This window comes from Seriola aureovittata, chromosome 12, assembly GCF_021018895.1.
Source record: "Seriola aureovittata isolate HTS-2021-v1 ecotype China chromosome 12, ASM2101889v1, whole genome shotgun sequence".
In the NCBI taxonomy this organism is placed as follows: Eukaryota; Metazoa; Chordata; class Actinopteri; order Carangiformes; family Carangidae; genus Seriola; species Seriola aureovittata.
In genome coordinates, this window is record NC_079375.1 from 11,559,563 (window position 1) to 11,576,750 (window position 17,188).

The 17,188-nt window shown below is 42.8% G+C and overlaps 1 protein-coding gene across 5 annotated transcripts in view; it reads right to left on the minus strand.

Annotated features, from left to right (window-relative positions):
* Nucleotides 1–1,139: 1,139 nt before the first annotated feature.
* greb1l (GREB1 like retinoic acid receptor coactivator) overlaps nt 1,140–17,188 on the minus strand; it is a 44,353-nt gene continuing 28,304 nt past the window's right edge. For 2 of the 5 annotated variants that reach the window (XM_056391961.1, XM_056391960.1), the window contains exons 10-34: nt 16,963–17,088; nt 16,295–16,432; nt 15,383–15,568; nt 14,823–15,122; nt 14,573–14,701; nt 14,245–14,379; nt 13,482–13,682; nt 13,127–13,307; nt 12,388–12,577; nt 11,033–11,169; nt 10,510–10,852; nt 9,884–9,999; nt 9,223–9,455; nt 8,527–9,083; nt 8,221–8,326; nt 7,926–8,072; nt 7,662–7,801; nt 7,253–7,414; nt 6,844–7,048; nt 5,620–5,782; nt 5,164–5,391; nt 4,928–5,069; nt 4,634–4,834; nt 3,837–3,975; nt 1,140–3,635 (exon numbers count right to left, since the gene is read on the minus strand). In XM_056391961.1, the coding sequence (XP_056247936.1) occupies nt 3,472–3,635; nt 3,837–3,975; nt 4,634–4,834; nt 4,928–5,069; nt 5,164–5,391; nt 5,620–5,782; nt 6,844–7,048; nt 7,253–7,414; nt 7,662–7,801; nt 7,926–8,072; nt 8,221–8,326; nt 8,527–9,083; nt 9,223–9,455; nt 9,884–9,999; nt 10,510–10,852; nt 11,033–11,169; nt 12,388–12,577; nt 13,127–13,307; nt 13,482–13,682; nt 14,245–14,379; nt 14,573–14,701; nt 14,823–15,122; nt 15,383–15,568; nt 16,295–16,432; nt 16,963–17,088 (4,769 nt within the window). In that variant the 3' untranslated portion in view covers nt 1,140–3,471. The remainder of the gene's footprint in view (nt 3,636–3,836; nt 3,976–4,633; nt 4,835–4,927; nt 5,070–5,163; nt 5,392–5,619; nt 5,783–6,843; nt 7,049–7,252; nt 7,415–7,661; nt 7,802–7,925; nt 8,073–8,220; nt 8,327–8,526; nt 9,084–9,222; nt 9,456–9,883; nt 10,000–10,509; nt 10,853–11,032; nt 11,170–12,387; nt 12,578–13,126; nt 13,308–13,481; nt 13,683–14,244; nt 14,380–14,572; nt 14,702–14,822; nt 15,123–15,382; nt 15,569–16,294; nt 16,433–16,962; nt 17,089–17,188) is intronic. The other 3 variants (XM_056391964.1, XM_056391962.1, XM_056391963.1) reach the window with 3 other exon arrangements.

Genomic DNA, 17,188 nt, shown 5'->3' on the forward strand with positions numbered 1-17,188 from the left:
AATCAGCATGCCAGCCGCTTTGCCCTCCCTTCCTTATCCTTTCCTGACAGCAGCTGGCTGAAAATAGCCTTGTGTTATATCACACAGGGGCTGTAGGTTGATGGAAAGTGTGCTCTAATATTACCTCGCAGGAGCTGAAATAGGACTGTCCCTGGACCAACAATGCCCCTGCGCCCTTACAGTGAAGCCAGAGAAGATCCTGGCATCCATTATGAAGCCATATCTGCCCTTGATAGTGATAAGGGTCATTGTGTATGGGCACAGCATGGTTACAGAGGTGTTAGGGAAAGAAGGGATGGTGCTTAGGAAATGAGCAAGGGGCCTGGGATTTTACTCTTTAGCAGCATAAAAAGATCTGGGATTGAAGGCAGAGGGGAGAGTGAGAGGATTATTAATCACAGGCTGGAGACAGGGCTGCACATGCATTTCAACAACACTGCTTAAGTTTTGCATTAATCCACTTTCAAAATTCTGAGCAGATACACAGGAAGGACATTGAAATAATGACCAAAAATCTGAGTTTAAAGGGGCTTTAAAGCTTTTCAATTTGATAGTACAAAAAAAGATTCACCCAAATCAGTGTCTTTGGGTGAGCACAGTGTTTTTTGCTTCTACAAAGTTTGATTAAATAAAAAATGATCTTTAATAAATCACTGGAATTCAACTCCAACCACTCAAAACCATGTTAGAGGCTCTGTGGTGACTTCGACACAATACATGCTTGTGTTTTCTGGAGTTGCGCTCACCTTTTCTGCTGTGGGTATATCAACAAAACCATAAAAGACATTATTAGATTCAAAACAACTGCACTGTGACAGAGTTAAAGACAGACACTTTCAGTATTATATTCAACTTTTAAAGTAATATTATTGCCTGTGACCTACTCTAACCCGTTTTATAGCTGTGAAAACATCTTAGATGTCTTGAGTATCATATTATACAGTTTTCCCATATTTAAAGATGTTCACTAGAATTTAAAATACATTCCAGTGAGTTGAAATAAGCTTTGTTTGCACAGGGTGAGTTTGTAAAAGCTCAGGGTTAAACATGGAAAACAATGATTTCAGGTTTAATATTTACACCTGACTGCTGATGTCTTCAGATTTCCAAAAATAAAATAAAAATAACCCACACAGAAATTAATTTAGAAGTCCTTTTTAATACATTCATAAATTTCCAACAACAATCACATGGCTCTAATATGTTCACAGCCCACAACCACAATGGTAAACATGAGGTAGATCACCCAGACACCAAGGCTACCAATGGTACATGGTTCTCAAACATATTTCAGTGAAGATTGTGAGAGCAAGTTGCATATTAAGTGTTAAATTATCAAAAAAGAAAGACACATTCTATGGACCATTGGAGTTTGACAAAAACGTTTTGATCACCAGTCTTATAAGTGGAGCAATTCTGGGGGATTGGGGAACTTAATTTAATTGTTTTTGCTTATATGGAAATATACTTTTATTTTTTTCTTCTGCTGGCAACTTGTATAGTGCAAGTTCACATTTTTCTGTCCCCCAATGACATTCAGTAAATCTAAGAATCATTCGTTAAGGTCTTGTGCAAAGCCTTCATGAATGGTTTTGAAGAGGACACACTCCCTTGGTTTAAGCGAGCTCAGCATGCAATCAAATATTACACTTCAATATGATTATCAGTCCAAAACGCATGTCAAATAAATAAGAATCCCTAATGGACCTGATTTTCATTTTCAATAAAAATCCAACACAAGAACAGGAGGGGATACAGACATATGGTTAAGGACACATCTAGGTAGATTCTTCTTGCCTTTGCAACATAACATAAATTGCAGAAAGACATTATGACCAAAATATACGGGCAAAAGATACACAAGACTAAAAAAACATCAGTAACCCTCAGTGGTTAAGGGGATGATACAATATATTAATAATGTAAACAAAGCTTTAAACAGTACAGTAGTCTGAAATCAAATTATTCCATCTTGCTTCACTCTGACAAACATTTCTTCTCCTCACAGTTAAATGGTTTCTTCGTTCTCATTGGTCCGAAAAATGTGTGACTTGAGCAGTGACTGTATGAAACGTCACTTAAGGCATATTCTTTGGACAACCCTGTGCAGAAAAAATATAAAAAACATTCCACTTTCAAGTATATAAATTGACCTGGTCAGCTGCTTTTGACACTGTGTAGCCTTCTCTTTGTGATTACCCTTTGTTTTTTCGAGGGAGAACGGGTTTAAGGTACGTGGATGATGAGCCGACGATCATCAACATCCAATCTGCCTCTGAGCTTTACAATGGGAGGTGAAATCGTCAGGCAGCAGCAGGAGATTTGGCAATGAGGACGCTTGTTTATTATGTTGCATTTACTGACTGAACATAATTCTTGAATGAAAACACCCAGAATTTAACTCAGTACATGCCTTAATGCAAAATACATCAGTGAGAACACACGTCCATGTTGCACCATCCGAGTGGAATTACACACGAGCAGACGAGTTGTACAAATACAACTTGTACTTTTCTTTAGCTGTGAAAATATTCTTTGGATAAATTCATGCGAAAGTCATTTTGGAAACTACCACCACAGCTGTTTGTCAGAGGGATTATCAATGCCACAGAAATATTTTAGAGGCACGAGAGAGAGAGTTTAAATGTGCTAGCTCAAACAGAGGTTGATTGTTTGAATCCCTCTGGTGTTACAGTAGAATTTGATACTCAAGATGATAGAAATCCAAAGCAGGTCAACCTCTATGTTTATATTTGTTTGATGTAATGGGCTGATTTTCTTTTTCTTTTTATAGCCGATGAGTGTCGTGGAGTTTGAGAGGCAGAGCAGGTGGAGAAGGGACAAGGAAAGCGAAGGAGAAAAGGCAAGGTGCAGCTGAGGGTGTCTTTGGTGCCAGCTAACATTAAAGCCAAAAATACACAGTGAACAGGGAGAAAAGCTTTACCCCTTTAAGCGACCACCCTTGGATCTCCCTTAAAAACCCTAAGATAAACACATATGTCCTGGGACATACTGTAGTCACAGTCCATGTACACTTACAAATCTTCGAATAGTCACATTATCGATCAGAAAGCGTCCATTTTTGCCAAATACAGTACAAAACAACAAAACAAATAAAGTTCAGTTTCAGCTGTGCTTTTTTTTCCCCCCACAGCAAAGTGTTTTTCAGTAGAACAAAAGCTGAAGTGGAGACAAGCCCAGCAACAAGCAAGAGTTTAAGACATGCGCTGACCCTCTCCAGAGCCAGCCATAGTGCACTGTGGTAGTACAGGTGAGGAAAAGCCACATTATAGGTGGCCTATGTGTCCACTTGTGGGGAACTTCAGGTCTTGTGCTCCAACAAAATCCTCTCTGACCTTCCAGTGGGATGCCAAGAATTGTGATTGCTGGCTGGTTTGGAATCGAACCTACTCCTCATTCGTGATTGTGCTTCTGCAGCAGAGCAGTCCGGACTCAGAGCAGTTACAGGTTTCAAACATGGCGGCCAGTCAGAAAGTAGAGGGGCCGGTCCTCGGTGCAGTTGGCTGTCTGAAACTCGTCGCGCAGCCGGAACTGCCACTCGTCCTCCAGCTCCAGCCGGACGATGGTCTGACGCAGCGAGCTTCGGTCCTGGCAGATCACGCAGAGGGTGGCACCTGCGGACACGATCACGCATCAAAACTTTGATCAGAAAGTGTAGATCAAAACTAGAATACTAGCCTAAAAGCCTGCTTGTCCTGATGTTTCGTCTTTTATTCCCACAATGGCAACATAGAGTCACATACAACTTGAAATAGATGATATAACAACAGACTACAGAGGCAGCAGTATCATCTACAACTGCTCTAATGGGTCACCTTTGAGGAAGCGGAATTTCTTGAGGAGTCCAGAGACGACAAAGGAGTCACAGAGGTAAAGCAGCAGGCCACTGAACACCAGGCCCTGATGGTTCAGGTTGGTGGAGTGTGGACGAGAGTTGATGTAGCACACAGAAATCTGCAGCAGATGATAAGACAAGTTAAACTTTACTAACCCCACTCAAATAAACTAAAGGAAACATGAAGTGCATTCATTTTAGGTTAGAATTAATGAAGTAATCATTGTGAAACTTTAATAATCCCTATAGGAAGCTGTTGGGGACGTCTTTACAAGCAAATTTAACTGCTTGAAATAAATCACGATGCCATTGCGCATTGTGATTTATTTCCATTCCAAACACAAGAAATGTGTGTAGGTATGCAGATAATGAGGCTGTGCAGAGTGTGCGGACTGTTAACACCTCATCTGCACAAATATGGATGGTTGGCATTCATTGTTTGCACATGTGCGTAAATGCAGGTCGGAGTGTCCTCAAGCAAAACAGATGGTGAAATCATGCAACATGCTTCTCTGTGGGTTAAGAAAACTCAACAAACTTTGGCTTATGAGAACATTCAAAAATAAACTCAGTCAGCAAGTTTCACTTTCTTTTTCTTTTTTTTTCTAAGAGCGGTTCCCCTGAAACAGTTTGTTCAAATATATGAAATTCAGCATGAGCCCTTTATCCCAGAAGAGAGGAATCTGGCTGTTAAGTCTTCCTGTAGGTTTAAGTTGCAGGGAGGATGCTAATAGTCCTCTCTCTTGCTTCCAACTGCAAACTCCTGGGAGCTCTTACCTCCGGGCTGATGTTGAGGTAGCTGTCGATGGACAGAACTGGGTTGTTTCTGTTTTGAACAGCCTTTGGAAACAGTCTGTGGCTGCAGCTCTGCAGAAACCTTTCCAGCAGGAACTGGGCCGGGGCATCCAGGAGGGTCTGCTCGCTGTCTGGGGCGCAAACGTACTGGGACGGGCTGATCGGAGCGGAGTTTTCTATTTCCTGGAGAGAGGAGAAAGTAGTTAAGTGTTAGATGGTGTTTCATATTGTTAGAAGACAAAATATATTCAATATTGTCTGAGTAGTGACACCTACCATGAGTTTAGGTTTGACCTGAAAGTCTTTGCTTCCCCCAGTTGGAATGTGTTTCTTCATCAGGCTGAAGTAGTTGAAGCGACACAGCAGCAGCCCACTACTGTTCACCCTTAGATTGAAGTCCACCTCTTCACAGCTGTACCTGCATTAAAATAAAAACAGCGCGACCAAAAACATCAAGACACTGCACACATCACTATATTTGCGTGACTGGCTACCGTCTTCTACTCACTTACCGATTAAGGTCATACTGAACATTCTGCGTCAGGTCTACGTTGAGCATGACGAAGTCGTGGAGATGACACCGGCTGAAGGGGCGGCTGGGAGCCCTGCGAGCCAGGCCGCTGCTCCACTTGCGAGTGCCGCACATTGCGTACAGGGAGATCTTCGGCGTGGATTCCATATGCTGCAGCACCGCCTTCAGAGACACGTTGGTGAGGGTTGGACTTCCATCTGATGTCTCGCTGAGAGACAGAGCAAAAGGAGGACAGGGTATACAAACATGAGAATGTGATTTTGGGACAATACAGTTTAAAAATGTTGATTTTTTTTATAAATAAATTATAAATACGAACTTTAAACATCATAAAAAATTAAAAGCTAAAAGTTTTCAAAAGTGAATAATAATTCGTGTGAATTACGGTCAGCGACTCCTCTCTCTGCAAACTTCACAAATCACAAACAGTTACTACCTGCCGCCTGCCGACTGGTGGACGTTCCACAGCACGCAGGAGTCGTCCATTATGACGATGAAAGGCCATACATCTTGCCTCCTGACACCTTGCTCCTCCAGTCGGTTTCTCTCCAGCTCCAGGTTGTGGTATGACAGCTCTTTGATCATGAAGCGAGCGGCGCCTTAAGCAGACAGGAGCGAATGTGTCAATTTTTTCATTTATACTTTCTCAAAATTGTTACACCTACAATGCCCTTCAGCCAAAAAAACCCCAAAAAAAACAGAGCTGCAGGAGGGAATAAACAGCGCAAATTAAATTGAAATGCTGAACATTAAATTTGAAAAGTGTGTGCACTGGATGCAATACAACTTTACAAGTGAACTCTTAAAGTTTCAGGAAAGACAGAAAAGTCAACACTGTAAGGTACTGAGCATAAATGTTTAAATATTCAGGACAAAGTGTACTGGGTCTATCCTGACAACATATATTGCATGTGGCCACGTTGTCACTAGACAAGGGTGTCTTAAACTCACTGACCCCTGTTGCCACTTATCTGAGAGCATTTTAGTTTAGTTACACCCATTTCAGACAGGCCATGCATCTGATTGGCTTCCTCACAGATCAGACTACTGCGCTGCACATTATGACTCTCTCCAGTTGGTCAAGACGATGTTTAACGTTTTACCTCGTGTAAACAAACCATGAAACGTGACCGACTGCAATAAATGTAGGACCGTGTATGATAGATTGCAAGGTGACGTCAACTTAAAGCTACCACAAAGGAGTTTTTTTGACCACCTGTAGTGCTATGGAGCAATGTTTTTATGAGTGGGTTCCTGTTTGGTCTGTATCATGCGTGCATGAGAAAATGCAGGTGCAAAAATTCAAAATATTCAGTGAAAAACACCTGATGTAAACAGAAAATTAGTTTGTTTACAACAACATTTTAAAGGATACCTTTGACTTTATTCAAGTTCACCTGCATAAACAGTAAAACACTGGGGGGATGTGGTTTATTGTGTTTGTGTGATTGATCAAAAGTGCTGGACATTGGTATAAGTTTATTTTACTCCAAATGAAGCCACAACATTTACAATTTCTATGTGTTTATAGCATCTTTCAAACAATCCTGATGGCATAAGTTTGCTGTTTGTAGTAAAACGATACCCATCCTCCACAGTGCATCCGTGGAGACTTCAATACAAAGATAATTCAGTTCAGTTAAGCCAGTAAGTTGCTTACCAACTCCGGCGTTGTTGAACATAGCCGGCAGGACGAGCAGGATGTGGTTGGGCCAGTACTTCCTGTAGTGAGGCATCTCAAATTGCTTAACCACAAGGATGTGCACATGGGTGGCGCCCTCAGTGGCGTGAAAAATGTTGAGCAGCCCGTGCTCTTGGTGTCCCGTAGTCGGGGTGAAGATTGGGCTCTTTAACAGATCGGGGTCCTGGAGACAGAGACAGACAAAGATAAAAAGAAAAGTAAGAGTGTGAGTCAGCTGAGATAAAGACTGCAGAACGACTCAAAGGAGTCATTTCTGACGGATGCCTCCAGGTTTAAACTTTAGCTGTCTTTAGATATATATACTTACCTACATATTGAAACATCTGTGTGCTTTTTCTTATACACGGGGAGGGAGTGGTAAACTCACCTTGCTGGAGACCAGAGGCAGGCGCATGCTCTCCAGGTGGCTGCCCTGCTGACTGAAGACAAAGTGCTGCTCCTTGGCTTTGGGAATGACGAACTGGAGCTGGACCTCTTCCCCCAGCATGGACGAGCAGAAGGTGAAAGCATGAAAGGTGCACTCCGACAGCTACAACACACACACACACACACACACACACACACACACACACACACACACACACACACACACACACACAGATATGCATTATTAACACAGAGAGGTCACCATTAGACATGACTTCAGAGAGTAAAAAGCTTTCAACTGTCAAAGTATTTTGACAGGTCAGGATATACAGTATGCAGGTGCATTTATAAACCTGCAACAAGGTTTATGTGCCTCAGATGTTTGATGTAAGTCTGTGGACTGCACTCACCTGTGAGGCTGGGCCTGCTTCACAGTAGTGGTGACACTGCTCGCAGTGATGAAAGGCATTGTGGGTGGCAAACCTGCTCAGACGTATAGACTTGGTCTCTCGTTTGGCTGGTGTTTGGCTCTCTCCTTCCTGCTTAAAATCTGCAGATACGAACATAAAAATCAAACACATTCACGAGTGTTTCAGTTAAATCGACACACATGTACTGCACAAGTTTATTTACAAAGGCAGATTAAAACGCTGTGTTTGCACATTTCTGCTGACCTTTCAAGAACTTTAGTATCTTGTCAGAGAAAACAGGGCTGGCCTTCCTGAACTTAGGGTCTCGGGGATAGGGGTCAAAGGGCAGCTTTCGAATTTCCTCAATGTCAGGCCACTGGGTGTTTACTGGAGTTGTAACCTCTGATGTTTCTGAAAATGAGAAAAAAACGGGATGAGAATCAAAACTGAATCACTATTCTGTCACTACCTTCCATACAACGTTTGCCGTTATTATCTGATAAATTTAAGAACATGTGAAGTCAAAATAAGTGACACAGGAAGTAAATGCAATCCTCACCCTGCTCCTCTTCCTCTTCCTCATCATACACATCCACCTCCAACAGTCTGATGAGCATCCGGAACAGGAGACGGAGAAACTGCAGGTAGGCACCAGTTTTCCCCACCTAGCAAAGGACAAAAAAAAAAATCCTCCCTGTAATACTGCAGTGACTGAATTTTGCATTTTCAGCAGGAAGAGTAATAGCAAATCAGCATTATTGATCAGTCATCCATCCTCAGCTTATCCGTTTTTCTATCTGTGAATAGCTGATATTCATTCAACAGGTCATATGATGCAGGGGAAGCAGTACTTGTGTTTTGTTACCTGCGGTGGTCCACTGAGTAACAAGCGTCTTGGATGCGACATGGTTGGAGCCTCGTAATCGGCATGATGCTGCCTGGCGACGGTCCACTGGCGGTAGTACATGCTCTGCTCTGCCCCCTGCAGGTTGTGAGTGATGAGGGGCCTCAGCGGGCTGCTCCATGCCACATCTGCATGAGGCAGCAGGGAGAAGGAGCTCAGCTGACTGCCTGACTCCCCCGCCAGCAGGTTGTACGCTGCTCGTGACATGATGACCGTCCGCGGTGACACTCGAGTGGGCTTAGAGTCTTGGCCGCACTGCGTGGACTGGCTGGGCCTCTGGGTAGAGGAGGAAGATGGGGAGGGGGAAGAAGAAGAGGAACCGGAGTAGAGGGAAGGAGGGGCCTTGGAGGCTTTGGAGGGGTTGGAGCAGAGCTGGGAATCGCACTCTTGCTTGAACACTTGTGTCACCGTGCCCACGTCTGCGATGGCGGCACCTTCAGGGGGGCAGGTGGAAGTGGAGGGCTTCTGGAAAGAGTCTGCAACATCAGATGAACTGACTCCGTTCTCTGCCAAAGAACCTGAGTGAAGACATGAAGAAAGTCAAATGTGAAAAAGATAATAACAAATTTTGCCCTGTAAAACCGCAGCACAGTAGGTTGTTGTGTGTTTGCGTCTTTAATCTTAAGATTCAGTGTCTCAGTGAGGTTAGGGACTAACCAGAAGCTCTGGTTGCAGCGCTGCCGTTGCTCTGAGGTCTTTCCAGCTCGTCTCCATCGTTCAGGCTGGAGGTGGCCTTCTCTCCGTCTGATTCCCGAGGGACCATCGTCTTCTTGGGCTCATGTACAACACTCATGGACACGTAGGTGCAGGCCAGACCCACCTCCTGCTCCAGGGCTGTACGAGTCAGGTAGCTGGAGTCTATCAGACGCAGGTCGCTGTATTTCAGAGACCTAGAAGAGCACAAGCACGAAGAGGAAGATAGCTGCTGAGAAATGTTCGTATATTTGGGATTTGCGTTCATGTATATTTCCATGTTCTCTCCCACAGATCTTTCATTTTGAAAATACATAGCCGAAAGCTAGAAGGTGTTATAAATTTACTGATACTAACACAACACCAATACACGACACGGGACTGATGGACTGGGTGCAGCACAGAAAGTAACAGGACCTCTCTTGTAGAGAAGATAAGACACACTGAGTGAATGCAGATGTGTAAAGCAACACTCGCATAAACAAAAGACACTACAACAGCAAGAGCAATAATAGATGAGTTAAAGGGAACTGTCCTGCACCCACCCCCACCCCCCCGCCACCGAGAGAATCTGATATACTGCCATGTTGAATGTGTAGTGTGGTATTGTGAGGTATGAGGCTACCTGGGGAAAGTCTCTCCGAGAGGGTCTTTTCCCGTGAGGATGACGATGCAGGGAAGCCCCTCCAGATCCTCATAGGTGTGCGGTACCCAGTCTTCATTCTCACAGCCTCGCCACGCCTGCAGCAAAACGCAAAACACAATTAGTGCATAATGTTTGCTCATGTTTAGTTTTAGACACTGATAATATGGTATTATTAAACAATGTTAAATATTTAGTAGTCTATTAGTAGTCTAAACTAAAAGGTGAACACTGAATGCTGTTCAGAAGATGAATAAAGCCTAAACACATGATCTGTCAGCGTTTCAGTGGAGAGGTTTTGGTGTTTCTGGTGGTTTAAATTAGGTTTGAGATATCGATAGTCTGAGAAAAAAGTCTGAGAAAATAAAATGAGACAATTCTGAGAATTAAGTCAGCTCCCTGATAATTACTTCAGACTTCTCTCTAAAACCCAGTTTCATCCAAATTCTATCTATTTAAACACTGATGTACTTGAGTGATTCAGTCATGGATCTGATTTCAGAAACACATCTTGCTTGAATAAGCCAGAGTCCCTTTGTTTAAATATCTAAAATTTTAGTAGAAAGCATGTTGAAAAGAACTGACTCATGTTTTCACGTCATTCTCACCCTGAGGCGGCTGGTGAAGTTTCTGGGCAGGTTGAGTTCAGAGGCAGGACTTCCCAGAAGCACAGCGAAGCACAACTGGAGCCCCAGCTTATCCCTTACATCCTCCAGTCGTTCCCGGGCCAGCATTGCTAGTTGTAGTGAGGGGACACGGACCAGCAGCATGTGGCCCCGCCCCTGGGAGCCCTGTCTACTCGGGGCATTGATCAGGTCCTCCACCATAGCCAGAGTCTCTGGGGTTATGTGGTCTCTCAGAGACGGGGATGAGGTCAGAGCCATCATGGCCTCACTGTACTGCTGAATCAGCAGGTAACTGCGTATCACCATGCTGTGTAGGTGCGGATGTCTGGGACAAGAAACAGAAGATTATTGTGAGCTTTTCAGGTCATTGTGCTATTTGTTATGATCACACTGACAGTTTGGAGTTTCTGAAAATGACTGAAACTCCTTCAGTTTTCAGTGAATGTCATTTGACAAAAGGCAAGTGTAAAAGATTTAACGTTGGATGACAACAACCCATACTGACCTTTCCAGGAGAGTGTGGACCATCTTCTCAAAAGCATCATCACAGCGCAGAATAGGGCTGGCCACGCCCCACTGCAGGGAGCTGCTGTAGTCCCTCAGGCCAAAGTAGACCAACTCACTGGGAGACTGCTCCCCCTGCTGGAGGAAAAGTGTACATGGCTGAGTCTTCATAGTAAATTACTGCATCCACTAAGAACATGGCATATTCTCTTATCAGTGCAATTTGTCCTCAACATTTGTGCTTCTAAACCTTTTCAGCTTGGGACTTCTTCAAATGACAAAGGCAATGTTCAAGAAATCAACCTAATTCTGTGCAGTAATTTTTGTCTGCTTTCCTTTCCTGCTAATTGTCTCATGACCACGTAGATTCGTGTAACCGTAAGTCTGGCCTGTGATGGTAAATGATAATAAATAATACAGAGTGACAATAACATTCTTCTGCTGCTATGAAATACAAAACTGAATTTGCATGCGCTTGAATTATTATAGAATTATTATATTTTTAGTAATAGACAGTTTGGACAATTTTTGGCATTAAATGTAAAAGTACTGCAATTTAATGTACAATGAATTAAATCCATGTCTGATATCTTTTTTTTAAGATTGAGCGGTTATAGCGCAAAAGATTTGTCATATGATCAGAAATATTGGCAAATCTGAAAGAGCAGCGAAGCTCCAGTTCACCTTCCTGTTAATGTAAGTGCATTTCCGTCCACCAGGTGGAGTAGCAACACCACCACATTTACAAATGGCATCTCTATGTTACAGTAACAGTGTAATTTGACAACATTTAGAATTACAATGTCTTAGATGTCAAACTATCCCTTTATACCTTTTACTGAACCATACCTCTTTACATTTGTTTGATTTTGACACCTTTTAACTTGTAGGCTTTTTGAATATAGATTCAAAATTCATGAGGATCAAGCAGATAAAAAAACATGTATTTAGATTCTGGAGTTCCTCCAGTGAAGATGTGCATCACAGACCGAACTGATACATTACACCTACAGCGAATTAGGTTTACCTTGAAGGATAAACTGAAGCAATTTAAAAAAAAAAAATGCTCACCATATATTTCTTTTGTCCAACAACGCACAAATGAACACAAACTCAATAATTCTAAGTAGTGCTGGGCAGGTGGGTGAAAGGGTAATTAGTCGGTTATGCCTTCCTTTTTCCTTTTTCTTCTTCCTTTCCCTTTCTTTTTCCTCTTTTTTATTCTATGACATGTTTGTGAATTAGTGTCAACATTAAAGGAGCCCCCGAATTTGTCTAAATTGAAAACAAAACCAATAAAAATATTTGATATAAAATTTGTAGAGGCTACTCTGGTGTCAAAATGAAAGTACTTACCAGACTGTTGTTAGAGGGCCAGTGAACTTCGTTGTGGATGCTGATGCGCGACTGGCGGGTCTGCAGTGTGTATGGGAAACAGCTGACCTGCAGGACCAACAGGTTCATGGCATCTAGGACTTCCTGGCAGTTCACCACCCGGTCAGCGAGACCCTGCAGCTCCCCATGGCACACAGAGCCGGACAGAGCACTGGACAGAGGGTGGGGCAGAGTGTTTGAAATCTGTGATGGTTATTTTTAGATTCCTGCAGGAATCCTACCATAGCTGTTAAAAAACATTTCACAAATAAGAACTCATTTAGGGGCATCGTTTGTGGAAAAAGCTTTTGCATTTGCTCCTCTAACTACCTAGTGCATTGTAGGTCATTCTCAAGAAAAAATGCACTGGAAAACAGGAAGTGATCTATTTTATGTTTCTGGCAGGGAAAACAGCAGTTTGCCTGGAATAAACAGAGGGTCTTGGCATGAGCAGCAAAAAAAAAACAAAAAAAAAAAGCACAGGCATCCCAAATGATGTGGCCTACATTTTTACCAAGATTCAAGGTTAAAGATGTTCTGTATTTGTTTTCTCTTGCTTGCAGCTGTTCTCCTCTCTCCCCTTTAATCAGAGTATAAAAAGGGACAATGGCACCGTCTGCAGCCACAACAACTCATATTTTCACACAGCCTCAGATTATCAACAGAGCAAAACAATGTCAGCTCTCATAATCTTTAAGTGGGACTTCCTGTGTTTCCGTACCTTGTGAGGTCAACGTGTGAGTTGTCGTGAATGAGGACAAACAGGGTGTAGGGGTTCTGTTTGACTTTCTTCATGAAGGCCTCCATCCTGGCGTGAACGTCACCGTCCAGTCGCACCACGTACTTGTCTGATTTCTGGTGGGCTGAGGAGATGTCTTCGATTCCCAGGTCCACAAGCACCCCTGAGCAAAGAAAAAAAAAAAACAACAAAAACACAAAGAATCAACGACGAGACTCACCTGGTTTGATATGATATTGTCGCCACAACATAATGAAACAACACTGGATTGGACTCCATTACTCTATAAAATTCATCCTCGAATCTTTTGTTAGTGTGGTTGTTGTTGGACGCAAACCTGATTGTCGGATGCGCTGTGCCGTCTGGTGCACCAGAATGTGAGAGGGCGGGACCAAAACGAGAAAGTCCACTTTACAGAAGCGCCCCAAGTCGAGGTTCTGGGTCCCTGAGTCGGCGATGGAGCACACTTGAGAGAGAAGGCTGCGAGCCACACTCAGCTGGTTCGGATAGATCTGGAACACCTTATTTAAAAGCTCTGCTGCAGGAAAACGTAGAAGAAGAAAAATAACTTGATAGCATCAATATCGTTGTTGATTTAATGTGCAACAAAATAATAAATTACCTGAAGTAATACAGATATTTAAAATGTGGAGAATACTACTATCAAAGACAAACATTGCTATAAACTTGTTGTAGTTTATAGAGTGAAGAAGTCTCACATTAGCAGCTGACCATTACAATGAAGCTATATAGCTTTTGACTAATAAGAGGCTGTGATATTCCTGAGTGAAACAGGACTATGGCCATGGTCTGGACTTTACACCCACATGTGCCAAATGCCAGTAAAATGTTGAGTTCACTAAAGTGGTTCAGGAACATATTGAGCCATATTTTGTTTCCGTGGCGTTTGCTTAGTGTTTGGTCTTTGCCTCACTTTTCCTCTAGTGCACTCTTACTCGGACCATGAGCCACTTGATTGGGTGACATAATTATATGTCAAATAAATATTGATTGTTTTGGTTGGTAAAAAAACCCAAAAACTGGCTACTGTGCCAAGCTGTTCAGTTTTGGACAGTGAGTTCGATGGAGAGCAGTCAAACCTCTGTCTGAGGGCGGTGACATACTGGCAGCCTCCTGAGAGTGGATGTGGTCAGTGACATCCCCCTGAAAGGGCTGGATGACCTGTCCCTTCCGTCGGCGTTGGTATCGCACCAGCTGCTTGTCCAGATTGTCCCCTAAAAACAACCAATCACAACAGTCATGCAAAGACACGGAGCCAGAGATGCGGGTTACAGCTGCACCCAAATATTCCCTTTCACATATTGTGCAATCAATAATGATTGCGTGACACCACATGCATTCACTTTATTTCCTTCATCAGACAGCAAGAAAAACAAAGAGCGCATGTATTGCGGATGCAGAACTCACCTAGTGACGTGGTTTTAAAGTGAGACGCCAAGATGCTGACTTTCCCTGTGATGAGCTCATAGCTGATTTCTTTCAGAAACTCATTGGTTGTCAGCATGCCTTCAGCTAAGGCCCGTGCTTGGTATTTTCCTGTGTTCAAAAATTGATTTAGATTTCATTACTGCAAAGTCAATATGGTCAATTAGTCAATATAAGATATGAACAAAGTCCAAATGATGATGAAATGGGTCAGCCAGGCTACAAAACTCACCCAAAACAAGCACACAGAACTCGTTGCTGTTCATTTTAGAGGCACATATGATGACCACATAGGTAGGCAGGCACTGCTGGTGCTGAGGACCATCACTGAGAGAACGTAGTGACTCAGAAATGCCCTCTCCCAAGGAGTTATGGGTAACCACGACATGGACGCTGCCTCCAGAGACGCTGGCTTCCAGTCGAGCCAACCAGGGCAGCTGGGACGGAGAGATGGCGGGACCCCCAGGACAGCACAGCATGGCCTTCAACACTATCTGCTCCAGCTCCTCCCTCAGTGGAATCTGCTCGGAGCCTGCAGGAAATATTGAAATATCAAAACCATCAAACCACTGATGAGTCATTTCGAGAAAGGTGCACCTTAGTTCACCTGGGGTCATACGTATGCCAAAGTTAGATATCTATTTTGCCAGGGATGTGTCTGTGTTTGAATAAGACACCAGCACCCACGGTCATCCACCCCCGCTGCCCTGTGTGTTTGATAAGAGCCACCGTGCAACATTCTGGTAAAAACAAATGAGAAAGAGATAATGTGAGGTTGTGTTTGCTGCTTACCTAAACGTGCAAGATACTGCAAAGTGAGCAGAATCATCGTCTCCACACTGAGTAGCTGATTTCTGTTGACGCCCAAAGTCTCCAGGGTTTTCTCTGTCAGCTGGCTGCTCTTATAGCAGCTGACCAGCAGGGGGCTCACCACTATATCCCCGACATTCCCATAGAAATAAGGTAAAGTGCCATGCCCTGAAAAGAGAAGTCTTCATTAGACATAACTGAAACATATAGAGGCAAGAAATATGTAATAACAAGTAAATATAATCTGTAGCTTGTTCTAAAAGTAGTTAAAAGTTCAGTTTAAAGTTTGATTTTTAGATACTTATTTTTTGAAAACAAGTACAACAGGTTTAACATCAGAGTTTCAATTGGGGAGTGATACAATACAAAATACAATGGGCATCCATCTCATGGAAAATTGTCAGACTTCTGGATCAAATCAAAATATGAAACAAATCACAGATATTTTTATTTTTAAATAAGTTGTGTCATCTGAATATGGGCTGAAATACAGGAAATGCTAGGCATGCATCAGTGTGATAGGTAATAAGCTGAATGTGGGAATATAGCACAGGGTAAACTTATCTGAGCTCAGCTTTCACAGAAATAGAGTTGAACTATCTTATATGGATGAAACATTGTTTCGTTAGTCAACAGTATCAGACAGCGATATGATGAGAGACATCTGCAGCAAAAAAAGTGACCCACTCATATGTCTCTCTAACTTCGCACTTCTAAAAGTGGCTGATTATCATCACCTGCAATACTTAATTTTCAATTTGCTCTGAAAACTTATTCTGAAAATGTAAGATTCTGTGTTTCTGAGATTAGTAATGGTTGTTTCGATGGGTGCTGTGAGATGGTGCTTAATTTTCAGTATAAAGAATGAGCAGATCACTGAAATAAAGCTTGTACCGATGAGGATGACAGGGCGAACACCTGAAGAGGTAAGCAGGTTGTCGGGGACGATGACCGTCTCTCCGGCTGTGACAGGTTGGGGCTGAATGACTCCAGCTGCCGGTGGCTGAGGAGAGGAAACTCCTAATACAGAACCTGGATGGAATTAAAGGAATAACATGTCAATACTAGGATTAGTCTTAGGTTAAGCTTTACCATATTAGCTTTTTTAGATTAGCCAGAAAACACTGTATTAGTATTTGTGGCTGTTGTACTCTGATGACAGAAAAAAATTTGGACAGACAATTTATTTGAAATAATGGTGGTATGTATAACCACAATTACATGATGTGGCAGAAGTCTTTTTCAATCATGCAATTTTTAAAATAATTTCTGCTACAAACTCTCCATCTCTATCTCCATGGAGATACTCAGTGAATCATCCCTAACAACCAGACGTCAGGGATGTGGTATACTTGTCTCCAAACCAGAGGGAGGGAAGAGGGGGGTTGTAAACAACATAGTCGGCACAGAAACACACCACACACATATACACACACAGCGAAATTAACTAAAAAAGGAGATACATGACATATGAGCTTCAATTTACAACCCAGCTCTGACTGACTCATGTTAAATACATTAGAGCTCAAACAGTCATTTTGACAGGGGGAGCACGAACTGACCTGGGGAACAAACAATTGGTCGGATGGCTGGAACAGGGACTGCTGTTGGCGGGACCGGCACTAACGTGGAGGGATGCCAGCTCCGGTGGCGCTTCTTCGGAGGGCCCGAGTTCATGGCAGAAGATACTGAACATGAAAAACAGACACAGAGAGCGACATCAAAATAAACAATAGAGCAAAAGCACCAGGTAATGAATATATAACATGTTGTGCTCCAACAGATATG